Raw genomic sequence first — 14,852 nt, 5'->3', positions numbered from 1 at the left:
TCCTAAAATGTCGATGTTCACTCTTGTCATCACTCTTGCCACTTCTGTTTGACCACTTCCAAATACCTTGATTCATGGACCTAACATTGCAGGTGCCTATGCAATATTGTTCTTTATAGAACTGGACCTTACTTACATCACCAGTCACATCCACAACAGGGTGTTGTTTTTGCTTTGGGTCCATTTCTTCATTCTTTCTGGAGTTATTTCTCCACTGATCTCCAGTAGCTATTGGGCACCTACCAACCTGGGGAGTTCATCTTTCAGTGTCCTATCTTTTTGGTTTTTCATACTATTCATGGGGTTCTCCAGGCAAGAATACGGGTTTGCCATTGCCTTCTCCAGTAGACCACGTTTTGTCAGAATCCTCCACCATAACCCGTCCGTCTTGGATGGCCCTACATGGCATGGCTCATAGTTTCATTGAGTTAGACACAGCTGTGATCTACGCGATCAGTTTGGTTAGCTTTCTGTGATTGTGGTTTTCATTCTTTCCGCCCTCTGATGGAGAAGGATAAGAGGCTTGTGTCCCTCAGGCTCTGTTGGAGATCAATTCTGTCTGACCTTTGTCCTGGTCGATCTAAGTACCCACTTTGGCCAAGCCCCGACCAGTGCCCAGGTCTCCAGGCTCAGCTGTGCCCCAGGTAGCCCCTTCATACTCTGCACAGGGAAAAAGGCTCTTTTCAGTTTGGAGAGAGGTCACCAGTCTGACCATAGGGAGATGTCCCTTGTTCTGGAAGTTTGAGGAGCACATCCGAGTTCCCCTCCTTGATGGGCAGGGAAATGAGACCACCGTGGCCAAGAGCCAGTTCCCCAGGTGCCTGGCCTCAGGTGCCCACCTGCTCTGGCTGTACGACATGGTGTCAGCTGAACCCCTCTGAGCTCAGTGCCACGGAGCAGGTTACCCAGGAAGGCGAGTCCTTTCTCCAGCAGCCTGAGCCCCTTGAGGGTGGGCCTGCACCTGGGTCAACTATGCAGTTCTGGACAGAGTGGCTTGCACTTGGCCAAGCTTCAAGAATGTGTCCAGGACCAAACACTCCCAGCCTTGCTCCTTCTGGCCTCTGGCTGGTGTGCACTCCCCACCACCAAAGGCATGTGTGCCAGGCAGAGCCTTGAGACACCATGTACCTCCATGTACCTCCCTGCATAGGGATGCTTCAGGTGGTGGAGGTACCGGGGGCCAGTGCCCTGAGTGAGTGGACAAGAAGCAGGCCCCCACTAACCACTGTGGACACGCATATGGCGAAGAAAGAAACTTTGCTATTTACTGTAGGCTGGTGAGGTCTAGAGACCTTTTAACAACTTCAGTGTGGCCCAGCCCACAGAGATGGCCGCAGGCATGGGCTGGGTCCCCATCCTTGCTCTTTTTCATTAATGGAGGCAGGTGGGCTCAGCTTCCAGCTGTCAGGAGCATGGGGCACCTCCGGGTGGGGAGACCTGCTTGGACACCCAAAAGACACTGGTCACTTTAGAAGGGAGTTTCTCTGACTGGGATATCTCTAGTTAACTAATTTTCATTTCCCACTGGGGGAACAGGCCCGAGCCAGTGCCAAGGGCATGACTCCAGTGCTCCTGGGGCAGACACAGGGTGAGGAAGCCGATACCCAGGCCCTCTCCCCGGCCTGCCTCAAGGAGCTGAACCCATCAGCGGAGCCATCTCAGGGCTGCCTCGGGAAGCGGAGCCAGGCACACACCTGAGACCTTCATCCCCCTCCCAGGGCACTACTTCAGCCCCTGCAGGGCCCAGGAGATGCCACGCCACCTCTCAGCCAACCTCCCCACCTGAAATCAGGGAAGGTGATACCTGCCCACGAGGGTGTATCGGAAGTAAATGTTCTAGGCATACAGCAAGTGCGTTCAAACCAGGGTTCGCTTCCCCGCCCTGCTTTCCTCTGGGCCCCCAGGGGGGAGAGAGAGGCCAGGCTCTGTCCTCTACAATGACTCTCCAACCAGCTGATGCTCCAGTGTGCTCCGGGAGCTCCCATCACTGCCTATGTCCCCGGGACAGCCACGCCAGTGAGTGTCATCCCCAGTATATGCTGAGCACAGCTCTGGCCACGCTGCCTGGCTCAGCCTGGCCTCAGCAGTGGCAGGGCAGGGAGCAGCCAGCCCCGAACACCACCTCATGCTTCCAGCTTGGGGGTGGAGGTGTGCAATGTCCCCCAAGATGCCATACCTGGAATGGGTGCTCTCAGAGCTCCTCCTCGAAGGGCCTTTTAGAATCACTGCCAAACTGTCCCAGGAGGGGCTGGGGCCTCTGTGTAAGGGGTGCCTAGTGAGCCATACCCAGATTCCTCAGACTGCAGGCCCGCCCTTATTCCCAGAGACACCGGCTGGGGCACCAGCCCGCCAGCAGGAGACCCACAGAGCAGTGGATCAGGAGCCCCATCTCCTCCACCTGACCCGCCCAGGTGGGCCTGGGCGACACCTGGTGGGCCTCAGGAGACATATGAGGGGCTCCATGTGTCACAGAGGGAGATGGGGACAGAGGTCATAAACCATCAGGCTAAATCTCAGAATGTTCATCAGTGCCCACCCTCAGGGAGGCGACAGGAGTCAACACGCCAGGAGACACCCTTGATGTCCCCAGAGGGCTTCACTTTGATACTTTCATTCATGGAGCAGAAGTTGGAGGCCACGGCTCACCAAGAAGACTGAATCGTGGGGCCAGGGCTTACTGGCTCCCTAGTGTCATCAGGGGTGGCACGCTGGGCAATGCCTTGCAAGAGTTAGGGCTCCTAAGCCCAACGTTCCACTGAAGCTGATACTTTTTGTTAAGTCAACAACCACCCTGGGGGTAGGGGTGTCAGGGAGGGGCTGACTTCTCCATCAGCATCTTTCAAAGGGGGCCGCAGTGAACCAACTCCAGAATCTGGGCGCAGAACACCAAGGGGCTCAGAGTGCCCCTGGAGGGGAGTGTCCTGTAAGATGAAGCCGCCCTGTCGAGTGGTAGGTTTGGAAGAGGTATTCTGGCCTGGAGAATTCCATGGACTGTATAGTCCATGGGGTTCAAAGAGTCGGACACGACTGAGTGACTTTCACTTTTCACTTTGGAAGAGGTATATATGGTTTCCCTGGTGGTTGAGATGGTGAAGAATCTGCCTGCAATGCAGGAGACCCAGGTTCGATCCCTGGGTTGGGAAGATCCCCTGGAGAAGGGAACGGCAACCCACTCCAGTATTCTTGCCTGGAGAATCCCATGGACACAGGAGCCTGGCGGGCAATAGTCCATGGGGTTGCAAAGAGTCAGACGTGACTGAGCAAGTAACTTTGAAAGAGGTATAGAGGGGCAGGTGGTCATCAACCTGTTTCCAGGGTGCCCTGAACCCCAGCCCACCTCCCGCCTCTGGCATCCTGGGAAGTGCCTCCCTGCTTCACCAGGGTCCGAAGGCCATGTAGATTCACCCCAATGTCCCCAGATGGTCAGGGTCACAGAAGTGTGACCACCCTGGAGAGAAGATCCTCCTAGTACCTTTGCCAGAGTGTCCACCACGCTCACCAGCGGCTGCTTCGCAGGATACTTGGCCATGTCCCATTCGAAGTGGGTCACAAAGGACGTTAGGTCAACTGCAAGAGACAGACACATCTCAGCAGACAGTGGGCTTCCCGTCTCTCCTGAGACCCAGGTGTCATGCCCGGGCCAGTGTCCCCACTTAAACCAAGGAATTAGAGAAACTGAAGGACAGACTCGGGGCTCCCTCCTCTCTGGGAGAGCAGAGGCTGGGCCAGCCACTAGCCAGGCCCGCAGGCAGCTCCTAAGCCCCTCAGAAAAGCTCACCACAGTCCCTGGGATGCTGTAAGGGTGAGCTCCTGTGCCCAAGCTCGAACCCAGACAGCTGCCCCAGAGCTCTGCACGAGAGGCCCTGCCTTCGCAGGAGGTGAACCCTGAGTCAGGAGAAACTCAGACACTGGGAGAATTCCCCGCGTTTTCCAATAGGTCCGGCCATGCCCCCTGCTGAGTTATTGGCTTGAAGTACCCCAAAAGCATGCCAGAGAGCCCTGAGCCACCCCCCGCAAACCACACAGCCTGTCACGGGTGCCAGCTGCCCAGCAGATGAGCAATCTTCCTGCCTCCCATGCCCAGCACTAGACAGGCCAGCGCCACACACATCTGCTTTAACAAAGGCATTTTCAACATTAGCAAAATGCTAGTGTTCGTGTATGCGCTCTTCACCACTTGGCACTGACGTGCTTTTGTCAGAGTATTTCCTTTGTATAAAGTCTATAGTCAGAAGAACAAATCAGTGTCTTTTCAACAAGTTTCCTTTTTTCCCTCATTTTCTTCAAAAGCAAACTAAACCTTACATGCCCAGGGTGTTTGCGATTGTTTCTAACGAGCTGAGGGCAGAGAAGGGGCTTGGAGGTCAGTGCTGGGGGCGGAGGGGCACGGAAACATGTTAGTAACCACCCTGTTTGCACCTCAGTCTCCCTACCTGAGCGGTGGGGGCAGGGGGGGAAGTCTCTCGAGGGCCCACTCTCCTCAGGGGAGGGCCCGCACTCCTCTCAGGTGCTACCTGGGGCCAGCTGCAGGTTACACCCCAGTCGGTCACCCCTTCAGTATATGATGTGCTAAGGGGGCCCCCGAATTCCTCGAAGCCAGCAAGAAGGGCCTGGATTCTCACCCCAGGTTACGTGGACGCGAGCCTTTCCCAGCTTACCCTCACACAGATGGAAAGGCCCTAGACATTCAGGCACCGTGACCGAAGGCCAGCCCGCTACCATGCTGGGGTCGGCAGGCCACAGCCCGCTCTCCCTCAGTCTCCTGGGAACGCGGGTCTAAGCTGATACCCCAGTGAGATGTGTGATGTGAGGAGGGCAGGACTGCAGGAAGGGAGAGCCAGCACCTGCCTCCTGCCTTGGGGGCTGGGGGGCTTGGAGAGCTTTGAGGAGACCCTGTATTCACATGGGTCCTGAGGGGGCCAGAGGGTTTGCCACGTGGCCAGTGAAGGAGGGGGCTGGGTGTTGACCAGATGGACTGGCCAACGTCACTTTCTGGGCACGGGGAATCCCTGGGTCAAGCTGATGGGCCGGGGGTGTGGAAGGAGCGGGGTCAGGTCATGTCTGCACCTTCTCCTACGGCAATCAAGACTCCGGGCCTGTTTACTGAGCCCCTCGTGTGTGCCAGGAGTTGGACACGCATCCCTCCAACCCCAACAGCAGAGCTGAAAGCTCAGCAAAGCAGGTACAGATGCAAGCCTCCAGGGACCGCATAGCCAGACGAGCACACTCGTGTCCCGAGCGGTCATCTAAGGTTGGCAAGAGAGAAGGAAAAGCTTGGGGGCCCAAGCCCTGCAGGTGGAGGCAGGAGGTCAGCTTAACAGGACACAGGGACAGTGACCCCAGGGCAAAATGGAGCCTGGGGGGACACTTGGGTTTCCAGGTTGCGTGGGGGCATGAAAGACAGGGACATTCACTCAGCCAGGCAGCCAGGAGGTGGCAGCCTGGGCCAGAGCAGAGGCAAGAGGAGACGGGCTCAGCTTGAGAAGAGCCTGAGTCAGACACTTGGGGCTGACAAGTCCCCACGGAGCAGATGGAAATGAAGTGGGGCTCAGGGGAGGGAAGAGGTCTGCGAGCAGAGCTGTTAGATGGGCCTTAACATAAGGATGGCTTCCCTGGTGGCTCAGATGGTAAAAACGTCTGCCTACAATGTGGGAGACCTACGATTCGGTTCCTGGGTTGGGAAGATCCCCTGGAGAAGGAATGGCAACCCACTCAGGTACTCTTGCCTTGAAAATCCCATGGACGGAGGAGCCTGTTAGGCTACAGTCCTTGGGGGTCACAAAGAGTCGGACACGACAAAGCAACTTCACTAACTCATTCAACATAAGGATGACGATGCTGGTGACTACTTTCACAGCCAGCTGACCCTGGTTGGTGTTTCACCCTGGCCTGGATGCATGAACTATTGGATTGGCCAGAAAGCTCATTTGAGTTTTTCCGTAAGAGGATACCAAAATGCTTGAATGAACTTTTTGGCCAACCCGCTATTTCACTTAATTTACTTTTCAACCCTATTGGGTCTTATCATTATCTCCAGCTTATAGATAAGGAAACTCTGGCACAGAGTAAGTCATGTAACCTCCACCAGAAAAGGAGACGAGGAACGTGGAGCTGGGGGTGGGGGGTGCTCCTTCTCTGCCGCACCCTTGGGCAGGTGAGGCAGTGGCGGAGGCAGCGGGGGGGTGTGGGGGGGGACACAGGGAAATTGTCATGGGTTGGCGCCTTCCTGAGAACCACACGCCAATATATCTGGTCTCGGGACTTAGAGAGGTCCTTCAGATTCCAAGAGCTCCCCTTGTGGCTCAGCTGGTAAAGAATCCGCCTGCAATGCAGGAAACCTGGGTTCGATTTCTGGGTTGGGAAGATCTTCTGGAGAAGGGAAAGGCTACCCACTCCAGTATTGTGGCCTGGAGAATTCCAGGGACTGTATAGTCTGTGGGGTCGCAGAGAGTCGGACACGACTGAGCAACTTTCACTTTCAGATTCCAATGGTGTTGAGATTGCCGAGACCACCCCGGAGGCACCAAAGGTGAGGTACTGACCCAATGAACTAAGTGCCCTTAGAAGGAGACACCAGAGAGCCACCCCCACCCCTGCCCCATCCTGTGTGTGTTCTCCCACCAAGGAAGGGATGTGTGAACACACAGCGAAGGAGGCAGGTTCTCATCAGGAACCAAACCTGCCATCACCCTGACCCTGAATTTCCAGCCTCCAGAGATAAATGTCTGCAGTTTAAGCTCCAGTCTGGGTATTTTGATATGGTAGCCTGAGCTGACTCATATGGGATTTTGGTGCTAATTTGGTATTAATATGGATTGGGGGACTGCCACACTAGGGCAGGGAGGTGACTTTGCAGGGAGGATCCAGGCCTGTGAGGAGCTGAATTAAGGTCTGGATGATGGCAGGGACATGGTCAGTGGCAGAACCGAAGGTCACAAAGGACTTGTCCTGTGTCAGTGGTCACCCTTGATGCTGCTACTGAACCCTACTGTGGGCCAGGCACTGGACAGGCATGACGGTCACACAGCTCCCATGCTGGTCGCTTGCTGCCTGGTGGGAGCCACCAACACCTCCCCGCCACAACAGACCAGGAAACATCCCCCTAGGCCGATGCCAGGCAGATGTGTGCTCTGGCGATCCCCACCACTGGCCCCTCCAGACCCCGTGGGCACACCACACCACCCAAGCCAAGCCACCCCCAGCCCCTCACTCTCCCTCTCACGGCTGCCCTTGTCCTAAACATCAGGATGGAGACCAAGTCCTGAAAGCCTGCCCAACCCTCCCTCCCCTTGCCAGCCAGAGCCTGTGGATGCTGGCCAACTCCTTCACACTAACGACGCCATACAACCATGGTTGATTCCCCTGCCCTTTCAGGCTCCTTGAGGGCAGTTGACTATCTCTGTGTCCCCAGAGCTCTGTGACAGTGTCCAGCAAGGGGCAAGTGCTTCATATGAGATTCTTCCTAATAACCCTGATTACTAGCCAGGTTGCTTAGAAGAGGTAACTTTCAGACAAGCTCTTGTCTCCATGTATTTTTACTAACTCCGGGCTTTCCAGCATTCAGCCCAAAGAGATGAATGCATCCTCCTGTCCACTAGAACGCCTATAATTCCTCTACGACTCAGCCCCTCTCCTCGTGAAGGCTCCCAAGCCCTTGGTTTCCATGACAGCACATGAGGCAGTGTGGGTCTGATCCCCAGACCGCGGGCTCCTGGAGGGCGATCATCTCCGGATGCCCAGAACCCAGCACAGTGCCTGGAGCTCAATGGCCAAGTGTGAGTATCTGATGAAGGAGGAGGGAAGATAAGGAGATGGTGACAAGCTCCCTGCTCCAGGGACCTCCGGGTTGTGACTGACTTCCTCCTCCGACATCGCCTCTTCCCATTCGGGAGCACCAGTTCCAGACACTGCGCCTTGTCCGGATCACGTAGACGAGGACCTTGCCCCTCACACACTGCCTTTCATGACAGTGTGGTCCGAGGACGGTTCTCAGCCTTAGAAAGCGGCAGCCCCGGACCCTCTGGGTGCTCCCAAACCACACCCTCCTCTCTGCCTGCTTGTAATGACAGGCTCCCCTCCCCTCCCGTCCCCTGGCTGAAATCCCAGAAGCCTGGCCTCCAGGAAGCAGTGCGTGCTTGGATCGAAGGCCTGTGAGGTCAAACCATGACCCAGGCGAGCTCACTTCGAATCAAAACACTCAAAACACCCAGACAGCTGCCCTTGAGCAACAGTGATGTCATCCAAGAACCCAAACAAAGCCTTCCCGGCAGCAGAGGAACAAAGGACCAGTGACCACACCAACGGAGGCCAGACAGCCAGACAGACCATCAGGTGGTTCCAACCCTGAGGCTTCCAGGGCATGTTTGCTCAGCTCTGCTGCAATCACACACACCTGTGTCCTTCCCGCTTCAAGCGCAGCAAGAAGCAAAGAACAGACGGAAACAAAAGGTGCCCAGGCGGAGAACTATAAAGGGATTAAGTCCATAGAGGCAAGAAAACTAAGACCCAGGGAGGTGACTTGCCGAGGTCGCAAAGGGCCAAGGCTGACCGCTCCAGGGCCGGGGCTCCTGGCCCTCCAGGAGACATAGCCCAGAAGACCTGGGGGGTAACCTCAGAGAGATCAGGTTAAAATCCCACCTGCTAGGAAAACCCTGAGTTCCTGCAGTTAATTCTATCACTAGCTTCCTGGGTGCTCTCTAGAAGAAAAATAGTTCCTCATAGAAAAATAGTTCCTCATCCATCCGAATAATATCAAGAAAGTTGAAAGTGTTAGCCGCTCAGTCGTGTCTGATTCTTTGCCACTCCATGGACTATAGCCCATCAGGCTCCGCTATCCACGGGATTCTCCAGGCAAGTGGGGTGCCATTCCCTTTTCCAGGCGATCTTTCTGACCCAGGGCTCCACCCTGGGTCTCCTACACTGCAGCGAGACTATCAGGAAAGCCTGAGACAAACTGACTCAAAGGTGTCTTGACTGCAGCAGTTTTCAGAGACTTTACTATGCTGCTGTGCACCACGAATGTTCAAGAGGGGCCATGAACACTGCCCGAGGGTCCTTGACTTTTGTTTGCATAGGGCTGGGTACCGGACCAGCTTTGGAAAGTCATGGGGACCTGACTCCCAGGAGGCCTAGAGATAATGAAACAGATGGAAACAAATAACGCTGAATTCTCTCCTCCTGAGAGGACACTGAGGATGGATACAATGTAATAATGACACCTAATTTTAACTGAGGTGAATTTTGAATAGAATGTAAGCATTTTGATCATTATTGTCAAGTGAGCTCAAATTCTCAAATCCTCAGTTCAGTTCAGTTGCTTAGCTGTGTCCGACTCTTTGCCACCCCATGGACTGCAGCACACCAGGCCTCCCTGTTCATCACCAACTCCCAGAGTTTACTCAAACTCATGTCCATTGAGTAGGTGATGCCATCCAACCATCTCATCCTCTGCCGTCCCCTTCTCCTCCCGCCTTCAATCTTTCCCAGCATCAGGGTCTTTTCAAATGAGTCAGTTCTCGAATCCTCAAGCCCAGGTTTTTCAGCGAGAAAAGTAGTCCTAAGCCAGCATTTCCATCTAGGGCCCTATGAGTTACCCTGCTGGGAAATAAGATCAGTTCATCAACTCAACAAAACATTTTTTTTTTGATTAGCACACAAGCAAGGAATCTCAGTGTAATTAAACAGATTGCATTTGGGAAGGCATTTTGGCGACTTCTGGTCTGCCAAGATTTGTATATGTCCTACCTAATGGGATTTGCTGGTTTTAATTCCACCAGTCTGAGCAGGCTGGAGAAGAATCAATGCAAACGACACCTTCTAATGGGGAAACCAGAAATGGCCTGTTTGAGCACAGAGGCTCTCCCAGGAGAGGCTCGAAGAGTGTATGAGAGTCCCCCATTGAGGCCACACAAAGCTAAGCCTGGCATTTAAGGATGTCAGGCTCCACCCAACAGCCAGCCCTTGCAGGCAGGAGGATGCTGGGGACGGCCATCAAGGCAAGAAGCAAACCACAAGCACAAAGATGCCAAAGACAATACTGAACTCCAGGAGGCATGCGGTGCTGCTGGGGAGGCAGGGGAGATGCAAGGAAGAGGGGGAAGAGAAGAAACAGTTGCTGTCTGTGCTATATGGACACTGTGCCCAAGCCACGAGGCTGTCACTTGAGAAATCCGTCGTCACCTGGTCACTGTATCCCTACAACCAGACTGAGGTTCCACCTTCCCAGGGGCACGCGGGCATCACACTGAACACACACACACACAGCAAACAACACACAACCTACTCTTTAAATACTTCATTTTTTCTTTCAAACCTGCAACGTTAGAGGGTGGAGTCATTAGACTGCAATAACATACAAAACTAAGTTCTGATTTAGGAATACGAACATTTCCCTTTATCAATTTAATCAAGCAAATGTAACGGTTTCCAAGGTTCCCAGATGGGAGCTCCCTAATGGTCCAGTGGATGGAACTCTGCCCTTCCACTGCAGAGGGCAGGGATTCGATTCCTGGTTGGGGAACTAAGATCCTGCATACCATGTGACAACCAAAAAAAAAAAGGTTCCAAGGGGGGAAAAACATGAATATATATGTAATAAATTTATAATATTTATATATTTAAAATATTATATATGTATGATTATGTATAATATTGTTGTAATATTGTACAATATTATATATGTATAATGTATGATATTAATAATATGTACTAAATGACATATTAAAAATAGAATATATGCTTTCATTTTCAGTATACTGATGCATAGAGCCATGGGTTTAATTATCTCTACAGATATTGAAACATCTAATTCTAAGGTTCCCAAAGCCTCAGAGTTTTTGTCTTGCACATTTTAAGGGCACTCAAACTGTCTGTGCCCTAATACATGGACCAAAACATCCTTGGAATCTACAGGCTTATCCTATCAGTGTAGGAGACAGAAATTCCAAATGCAAACCCGATACACAAAGTGTTTTTGGTCTAACCCTCATCTAATTACTGGGCACAGCAAAAGAATTCCATTTGAGGCATTCCAGCCTCCTTTGGGGATAGGATTAAATCGGTTAGGGTGTGGGGATAGAAGGGAGGCTGACAGAGAAGGTGGGTGGGCCAACTAACCCCTAAACCCCATTGAATCCATTTTCATCTCAAATTTCACTGAGGAGTTCAGCTACAGGTAAGAAATGCCAGGTGCTTTAGAAATGAGACAGAAGGATTATAAGGGAGATTGGAGTCTTCTGAACAGTGGTGCCACTGTGCTCCAAGTGGCGTGGACAGTCTCTGCCCGGCGTGCCTGTTTGGAGCCTCCGTGGTGCCGCGTCATTTCAGCCCTCCTGTGTGGCCACAGCTGGGACCACGAATGGACTAGAATAAGCTGGGAAGGGACCATCGTAAGCGCACTTCAGGGACCTACCTCCGTTGGCCAGAAGGTTCTCCTGGACCTTTCCCTTGGCGTCTTCCATCACTTCCACCACGCTCTGGGCCATTCTCCTTATGAGACTTTTGGGAAGGAATACAAAGCCAGTTAAGAGCGGAAAACTACCCGCAGAATGCTCTCCCCGCTGCTGGAGCCACCCTTTGGGGAACAACTTGGCAATATGTACGAAGAGACATAAAACGCGAACTGGTAATTGAACCAGTATTTCCACTTCTGAGAAACCATCTTAAGGAAATAGGACAAACAGAAAAAGCTTTCTGAATAAAAAGATGCTCTTTGCAGCAATGTTGCTGACAGCAAGGAACTGGAAACCACTGGATGGTCTGACAATAGACGATTGTTTAAGTAAATGATAGTGTACCCAGCCAAGGGATTATTAGCAGCCACTGAAAATAAGGTTTACAAAGAATTTCTAGGACTGTGGAACAAGACATGTATTATAATGTTACATGAAAAAACCCCGCAAACTTATACAGACAGTGTGGCTGCAGCTATGTGAAAATGCCCTTCCTACTTTACATATTTTCTATTATAATCCAGTATTGCTTTTATAAGGCTTCCCTGGTGGCTCAGTAGTAAAGAAACTGCCGGCCAATGCAGGTAGGTTCGATCCTTGGGTCAGGAAGATCCCCTTGAGAAGAAAACGGCGACCCACTCCAGTATTCTTGCCTGGAAAAATCCGTGGACAGAGGAGCATCGTGGGCTGTAATCCATAGGGTCAGAAAAGAGTCAAACACGACTTAGTGACTAAACAACCACAAATTGCTTTTATAATTAGAAAAGTAAAGCTCTTTAAGTCTTCAGAAAACATACTGAAGGCTCCAGAAAGTTTAAGAAAGGATAAGGAAGTAGGAGATTCAGCGGCATTCACATTTTCTGTGGCTCTGCCACCTGTATGATTTTTGGCCAAAGGTATTTAATCTCTGTGATCCATAGTTGCCCTCTTTGTAAAATGGGATGATATCCATTTGGAGGAATTGTTGTAAATATTAATAGAATAAGTGGCAAAGAGTGTTCGCTCCTGGAAGCCCATCAGTTAGAATTGCAGGAGGAAGAAGGCCAATTGCATCAAAGTCTCCGACGACCCCCATCTTTGCCTTGGGCCCTCTCTCCTGGTTCTCCTGGCTCCCAGGAGGGAGCGGCTGCCGGCAGGGAGGAGGAAGAGGTCCCTGAATTCCGAGTGGAGGATGACTCCCCAGCTGTGGCAGGCACTGGCCATGTGGCCACTCAGAGGATGGCCCAGGGGCCTAGGGTCCAAGACACAAAACTGAGGCAGAGGACACCAAAAGGCCCCAGGTTAAAGGAAGAGAGAGAGAGGAGGGAGGGGAAAAAAAGAACAGAGTAGTGGGGAAAGCAACTTGCTTTGGTATCTAACCATTATCTGTTTGGGGCCAAAAAACTGATGAATACAAGGATAAAGTAATCAACCAAAAATGAACCACCGCACTCTCCCTCCCAAAACCATGTTTCACACACTTCGCAGGTCAACATTTTCCTTTTGTTGACCACGTGCCAATTTCTATATCACTGTTATTGAATCATCACAAGAATTCTCGAAGATGGGGAGACTGAGGCCCAGAGTAGTATTAATAATTAATAATTTCCCTCCCAACTATACAGTCTGTCTGTGGGCCCCACAGCTCCGGGCCACCTGGGTTTAAAATCTCCACAGATGTTGGCATTTCTTAGGATAGTAGTTCCGCCTCTTCCTAAAGATAGCTGGGGCAAGGGACGGAGCTAATCTCATCCTGTTTCCTCGGCAACACGACGATGACACCCCGCCTCTCACAGAGTTTGGAGCAGTGTATTAAAGAACCAGGCCACCACCGGGCGTGTGTGATAAATACCTTTAGGTGTGCAGCCTGACGGAGACATGCAGGCTCCCTGCCCTCTGGCTCCCCTGGTGATTCAATAGGAGCTGGGGGGACGTGAATCCGGTTCCCTCCCAGTTCCGTAACCCAATTCCTCTGGCCTCCTACGGCCTACAGGTGTGACAACATCCACCCTTCTACCTGGGTTTCTGAACCATTCCGTGTGCTTCTCCAACAGTCCTCACGCACTCACATGCCCCTTCCTGAAGAGTCTTTCCTCAAATTATCCTAATTGGAGTGTGTTTTCTGTTTTTTTAATGTATTTCTTTCTGGTTGCAGTGGCTCTTGGTGGCTGCGTGCGGGCTTTCTCCAGTTGCGGGGAGAGGGGCCGGCTCCTCGTGGCAGGGTGCAGGCTTCTCATTGCGGTCGCTTCTCTTATCGTGGAGCCCGGGCTCTAGGCACACAGGTTCAGAAGTCCTGGTGCACAGGCTCAGTTGCTCTGCGGCACGTGGACTCTTCCCAGACCAGGGATCGAACCTGTGTCCTTTGTATAAGCAGGTGGATTCTTATCCACCGTACCACCAGGGAAGTACCTCTTCTGTTATTTGTTAGAACCCTGATTCTATCAATTCATTTGTTCATTCACTCATTCATTTAGCAAATTCCAGACATTAACCAGCTATGTGCCAAGCACGCACTAGAGTGCTATGAGTGCAGATGCTGTGAACAATACAGCCCCTGCTCTCAGAGAACTGCTTTCTGATGCTGTCAAGGGTTCCTATTTATCGTTATTATAGTGACAAGGCAGGTTGCTGTCTTTTATTATCATATCCTCGGTCATACTTTGAGTATTGTCCTTACATGAGGGTTCTAACTCCAGCCCCAAGGGCAACATTTTGGTGCATAATAGCTGTTCAGGAAATGTTTGTTGAATGAATAAATGAATGTCAGAGCACCTAAATAACACACAGGGCTCCTTCTCAGTAGACCTAAAAGGAGAACCCACTTGCCATTCTGTTAATGACTATTTGCTGTTTCCAGTTCTAGCCTCTATGAAGTTTTTAACCATAACAAGTATGGTGGCACACCTGCCCCCAGGCATGTACACCACCACGGAACATCTCAAAATAGCATGGTCCAACGAAGCTTAACTGCTGGAAAAATTGCTTGTTGCACCTAACAAAAACGTCCCTGACTTAGCTGTGATCATTAACCACAGGCATCAGTGAACTACAGTATTGCTAAATCAGAACACTTTTCTCACGGAAAGGAATATGAGAGTCTAGATGTTGTTTTAAAAAATTTTTTTCATTATACAGTTTATTGTAAAAACTTAACATGCCATATTAGAGCTTCCTCATTCCTTTCATTAACTGTATAGCATTTAATTGCAAACATGAGTCATAACTAATTTGCTCTATTGAACATTTGGGTTGCTTATGCTTTGATGGATTTTGCAACAAAATACATACCTTGCCCATTTGTACAGGCACATAAGCAGAGACATCTCTGCTCACAAAGGTCTGTATAGACAAAGCTGTGGTTTTTCCAGTAGTCATGTATGGATGTGAGAGCTGGACCATAAAGAAGGCTGAGCACCAACATAT

General features: G+C 51.5%; 1 protein-coding gene across 15 annotated transcripts in view; it reads right to left on the bottom strand.

Moving 5' to 3' along the window:
• The window catches only part of ATP6V1C2 (ATPase H+ transporting V1 subunit C2), a 92,369-nt gene that overhangs the window by 18,554 nt on the left and 58,963 nt on the right, over positions 1–14,852 (bottom strand). For all 15 annotated transcript variants that reach the window (XR_006059102.2, XM_027966523.3, XM_042245787.2 and 12 more), the window contains 2 exons: positions 11,411–11,496; positions 3,473–3,567 (listed from right to left, as the gene is read on the bottom strand). Coding sequence is in view for 14 of the 15 variants with exons in the window: in XM_027966523.3 (XP_027822324.1) it covers positions 3,473–3,567; positions 11,411–11,496 (181 nt within the window). In the remaining variant the exon portion in view is untranslated. The remainder of the gene's footprint in view (positions 1–3,472; positions 3,568–11,410; positions 11,497–14,852) is intronic.

This window comes from Ovis aries, chromosome 3 (assembly GCF_016772045.2).
Source record: "Ovis aries strain OAR_USU_Benz2616 breed Rambouillet chromosome 3, ARS-UI_Ramb_v3.0, whole genome shotgun sequence".
NCBI lineage: Eukaryota > Metazoa > Chordata > Mammalia > Artiodactyla > Bovidae > Ovis > Ovis aries.
Note: the sequence above shows the minus strand (reverse complement) of the source record. Positions and strands in the feature narration are given on the sequence as shown.